The 5,842-nt window shown below is 37.1% G+C and overlaps 1 protein-coding gene across 1 annotated transcript; it reads left to right on the forward strand.

Annotated features, from left to right (window-relative positions):
• Window positions 1-2,262: 2,262 nt before the first annotated feature.
• Window positions 2,263-5,205, forward strand: hoxc13a (homeobox C13a; the record flags this gene model as incomplete). The annotated part of the gene is given in 2 exon segments (NM_131543.1): window positions 2,263-2,960; window positions 4,742-5,205. Coding segments are annotated over 2 exon segments (921 nt in total). The 5' UTR covers window positions 2,263-2,296.
• Window positions 5,206-5,842: the final 637 nt, after the last annotated feature.

Below are 5,842 nucleotides of genomic sequence, written 5' to 3' on the forward strand. Positions count from 1 at the left end.
AGAGTTATGTCGCGTTATGTATATTATAACAGTAGAACGGATATTTATACATTTGCTGCAACTGGTAATAAATTTATCAAAGCTTTTTCAAAATGTCGTCCATGTTAAAATGACTTGTTTATTGCACAAGCTTCAAATGGAGAATGAAATGTTCAACCAGAACTGCTGCATGTTTAGTTTATTTTAGATTTTGATTTTATTCACATTTTACAATTTGTTGATTTGGCGGAGAACCCCATGCACATAGCCTATTGCATCAGCCTAATATTTTTTCCTGTGTATTTTAGCAAACGTGGTTCTTGAATAGCTCATTTGATTAATGTCAACAAATCTGGAAAATATAAATCAGACGAGTAAGCTAGACGCTCCATAATTAACATGTCACATAGAGGAACTCTTAACAGAAGGAAGAAAGCAGATTCACCGGAAGGGGATTTCTGCATTGTTAGTCGTATTTGTCTTCCTACTCGTAAGAGTTTAACAGTTGCCGGTCCACATTAAAAACGTAGAAATTACTTTGGGACTTGGATTGTTTGCAAGTTTATTTTCCGCTTTCCCAAGTTGCCTCTCAAAGTCTTTCAAACTACGAGTTTGCATGCATACGAGTGTGAAGTTCATTCTTGTCTGTCTAGACTCTGATTACGACCCTGTTTGTCTGCGTTTTTTTACCTTGACCTTGGACTTCCATGCAGCTGCCGTTTGTAAGATCTGTCCTCTCTTCGGTCTGTGAAGACACCGATGATTTTTTTTTCTTTGGAAAAAATGAGTAATCCACTTTTTAACATTATATCTAGCGTAAAAAACACACAATACTGTCCAAAATGTAAAAAAAAAAAGTCAGATTATCTGTCATGTGAAAGGAGCGTCTATCTTTGTCTCGTCGCTATACTTTTGAATCTAACAACAGATGAAATGTTTTAACAGGGTATGAGACTCTCTTATTCATTCATTCCCCATGAAACGTTGCATTGTAAATGTGCAACATCAGACCGGAAGAAAATCTACTGATCCAGTGGCGATGCATTCTTTCCTGTTGTGACAAGTCTAATTAAATATTCGGTTGTATTATATACCATGGTCTTCAAATACAACAAAAAACAACAACATACAAAACAGAGTGTATTACTAACATACTTTTTGGAAAGCATTTTTTGAAACTACGTAACCATTGCATATTGTGCAAACATTTTGTAAGAAGTCTATGAAAAGGGAAATGTATTACGTGTGTGTGTATCCATCAAGATAGATAGATAGATAGATAGATAGATAGATAGATAGATAGATAGATAGATAGATAGATAGATAGATAGATAGATAGATAGAGAGCTGTGTGTGTTTAGAATTCTGAGTGTTATTAATTTGCTCACGTTCGTATGCATCAGCAATGCGGTGCTAGACCTGGACGGTACATAGAAAACATTGATTAAAATTAAATTTGTGTAACTTAATGTACTTCTTGAATACTTGTATAAATTTGAGTTAGAAACACATGGAGCAAAGAATAATAGCGCACAAGAGTCATTCTTACAGACCATTGGTTTTATAAAAACATTACTACGTGATAGAGTAAGACTTTTTTTCTTTTTTATCCATTATGTTTCATAATTTCTAAAGATTCAAATTATTAGTTTTTGCTTTGGAAATATACTTCCAGTATATTTTTACAGCATAGAAATAAATACATATGTTTGCGCAAATATATCTTGCGTTTTCCTATATGTAAATCGAGCTGTTATTGTATCCACTCTTCCATATTATTGACGATCGATTGTTTTTATTACAATTAAATAACTATCGAGTAATCTTATAATATGCTTATGCTATTAATATGCTGTAATACAATTCAGGTTCGAATTTTTATAGGATTGCTTGCATGCATACATGTATTTATGTTGTTACATATTTGAGATTGTTGACCCTGGAATGTTAATTAAAAAATAAAATCATGCTGTTAGTGTCCAGACTTAAGTCGGCCGAAATGTTGAGGTTGTTTTCGTTCCACTTAGCTTGAATCCTTCCCCTTTAAGAATGGCTGTCTCCAACTCTTCTAGCCAATGCCTGGGCAACGAAAACCTTAGAAGCCAGGCGTGAAATGTGAGCCAGTAGTTGTTTAAAGGGATTATTCCTCCCACCCACAACCCACTCTCTTCGGGCTACTTAGCATATCACGTGCCAGCGCTTTAATGAACTGGACACATGGATGCAGCGCTGCGCATGCGCGTGCGTAAAATGTAGTTGGAAATGAGGTATCAGTCTTGGAGTAGGCGACTTTTAAAAAGCATCGGCAGCCCGTGATATGACGACTTCGCTGGTCCTGCATCCACGCTGGGCGGACACCTTGATGTACGTGTATGAAAAAAGTCCGAATGAAAATAATCAAAATAAAAGCCAAATTATGGAAGGATTGAGCGGGAATTGCCCTGCGACTCATTGCAGGGAACTGATTTCCCACCCCGCGCTGGGGCGACATTCCGGCACCATAGCGACTCACCAGGGATCCGTGTACTCGGATATATCTTCCCCTGAAACTGGGCGACAGTGTCCCGCTCCTCAGACGTCATCTAGCGCTTCTCTGAGTTACGGCTACCCCTTTGGAAACCCTTACTATGGTTGCAGATTATCTCATTCGCACAATGTGAACTTGCAGCAGAAACCATGTTCATACCATCCCGCAGAAAAATATGCCGAGACGAGCAGCGCTTTGCCCACAGAGGAGCTCTCCAGCCGGGCAAAAGAGTTTGCTTTCTATCCGAGTTTTGCCAGCTCTTACCAGGCTGTTCCAGGATATCTAGATATGTCGGTGGTTCCGAGTATTAGCGCTCATCCCGAGCCACGTCACGATGCATTGATCCCCATGGAGGGCTATCAACACTGGGCTCTCTCGAATGGCTGGGATGGGCAGGTGTACTGTTCAAAGGAGCAAACACAGTCTTCTCATCTTTGGAAATCTCCCTTTCCAGGTATGTCTTATACACTTGTGAAACAATTTAAGTTTGAATAAAAAAGTGACATGCAAAACATTGCTTATAGGACTTATTGTTATGATAAGATACAATTTAAAACGTCTGTATATTGAACATGCAAATAGTTAGACCTAATTAAATATTTGCATAAAAATACATTGTTGTCTAAAGGTCATCGATGGATTTAGAAATGTCTACTCAAATCTCCACATAACAGGTTATGACTGCGCATCCACTAGCTCTGCATAAACCTGTCAGATTTGTTTTGTCTTATTTGTTTTTGACAAGTGACACTTGACATTTGGTATATGTTCAGTTGGCATCCCAGAACAAAATGTGAGCAATTCCTAAACTCAACAAGTTTGAGCAAGACAGTTTAGTTTGCCCTGCATGTACGTTTTAGTTACAACATCTCACATAAAATAGTACAACATTTGAGTGACGTATCTGTTTAGTCACACATTAACTCTGACATTGAGTCACAGGATTCTTAAGCTAGGAAAGTCACGCAATTTGGAACTGGGGTATGGCAATACTACCTTTGCTCCTCCAGTATGATAATGCTTAATGTTATTTGTAACATGCATATAAATCTTTGTCAGCAGTGACCGGGAGTGGTACCCCGCAATCTGGACATTTTGCGAATACCATGGAGCAGCCTTTTTTTATTTCCTAAAAGCAGCTGACGTTCTGTAGTCAAGTTATTGATTTTTGGTGTAGGCAAAATATTGCCTATGATGCATATACCAACTCAATCATTCCACTTACAATTCAGTCATTGTTACTAAGCTTTGGTAATTAAAATGTCCAGTGCTATGTGGATAGGTCACTGTATTTTTAGTGTTAAACTCAAAATATTGTCATATTATAGTGGCTATAGTCAATACTTGTCACCACCAACACGCCCCTGACCCGTTTAGCAACCCTCCCCCTAGAGGAGGTCAAGCTCACATGTATCTTATAATCAAATAGCCAAAAATAAAGATGTATTAAAACAACCTACTTTCATTTTGTATAATTCTCTAGTGCTGTTTTCGTGCATAATCTTAATCAGTTCTTTACAGTGTGTTTGGATGCGTTAGGCAATAATCAATACATGAGGAAAATTGACATGCACCTATTCAATAACAGAAAATACTAGAACACATCTGAATGTGACAGTGCTTCAGTTGCCTAGAATAATATCTCTAGCCTTATTTACCTTTTAAAGTTTCACAGGTAGGGATTTTAAGAAAAAATAATACAAAACGTTTGCTTATTACATTATAATTAGGATATATTACATTGTATTTAAGGAAATTTAGTTTGATAAGCACTTGTCATTGTTACCCACAATCCAGATGTTTTAACGAGACTATGGAGGATGGTTTGTTTGTTTGTTCAAACCTCATCCATCCAAAATTTCCTTAAGATTTATTGTTATCAGTATATATGTGTTGACTATAAGCTACACTACTACACAGGCTACTGTAATGTTGAAAACATAATAGATAAATCGGCGGATTGTAAAATGCACGAACATTTTAATTCGCCCGTCAATAGGTATATATTAGTAGCTAAGATTATATTATTATTTTTGCTTCAGATAACTAATATGCAGCAGAAGCATAACTGCTTCTTTGTTCAGCGTTGGCCCCAGCCAATGAAATAATTTGACGTAACAATTAAATACTTGATTAAATATGGTGTTCCCGTTGAGTTGAAATAGACAACACCTCTACACATGCCTTACTGGGCAAACAGGTGATGCTAATGTTTTAATCTACTTTGTTTTTCAGATGTTGTTCCGTTGCAGCCAGAAGTCAGCAGTTATCGACGTGGGCGCAAAAAGCGTGTTCCCTACACCAAGATACAACTGAAAGAACTAGAAAAAGAGTATGCAGCAAGCAAGTTTATCACCAAAGACAAGAGACGACGCATTTCTGCGACAACCAACCTCTCAGAACGTCAAGTTACTATTTGGTTCCAGAACCGCAGAGTGAAGGAAAAAAAGTTCGTCAGTAAATCAAAGACTAATAATCACATGCATACTTGATGTATGTATCGAACATTTTGTTCGCCAGCTTATATCCTTCCGTCCAGAACGTCTGATATTTACTTCCGTTCAGCAATCATCCGGGCAGTCCCAAGCCTAACCTGTCTTCTTTCACTTTATTTAATTTAAAACGTACACACGATTACCGCAATCTCTCTGGCTTTTTGGGCATAAGATACATAACTGTGAAAATACAAAAAAAAAAAATCATTTCAACTGTCCTTTTCTATGAATGTACATATATAAATAATAAATATTTAAAATTACACAAATATCAAAGGGACACATGGTTTACGTGCATTTGAAAATACAAGGAGACGCAAACCTTCTACATCTCTTCATGTGTGCGTCAAAGCCAACCAGCAGAACACACTCGATGGGCTCAATACGCATGAGAAGAGAAATAATAATAATTCTTAAGGACACTTTGGGTGAATCAAGACTTGTATACAATCTCGAAAGGCTACAGCAAAAACTGAACTGAGTCACGAATAGAATTCGTCAATTGCTACGTGGAGATGACAGATTTGCTAGAATGAGCCTGCGAGCTAAATGGTTCACTGTGGGATACATTGCTTTTTAATGCCGAGGGTAAACCAGGCTGCTATGTTAACTGTACAGTTTAATGCTTCTGTTATTTAATTTAGATTTCGCGTATGACCGGTCTGTAAAAAAGGAATGTTTCAAGATCATTTGTATGTGTCCCTATTAGCAGTGAAGGATATGACTCTGCCATGCAACTGGAATGATTGTAAGCATTTAAAAATCATTTAGTATTAAAAGTTAATGCACAACCTTTTTGTTTTTATATAGAAATATATATCGTAAAGCATTGGAGCTGTTC

The sequence above is a fragment of the Danio rerio genome, chromosome 23 (genome assembly GCF_049306965.1).
Source record: "Danio rerio strain Tuebingen ecotype United States chromosome 23, GRCz12tu, whole genome shotgun sequence".
Classification (NCBI taxonomy): Eukaryota; Metazoa; Chordata; class Actinopteri; order Cypriniformes; family Danionidae; genus Danio; species Danio rerio.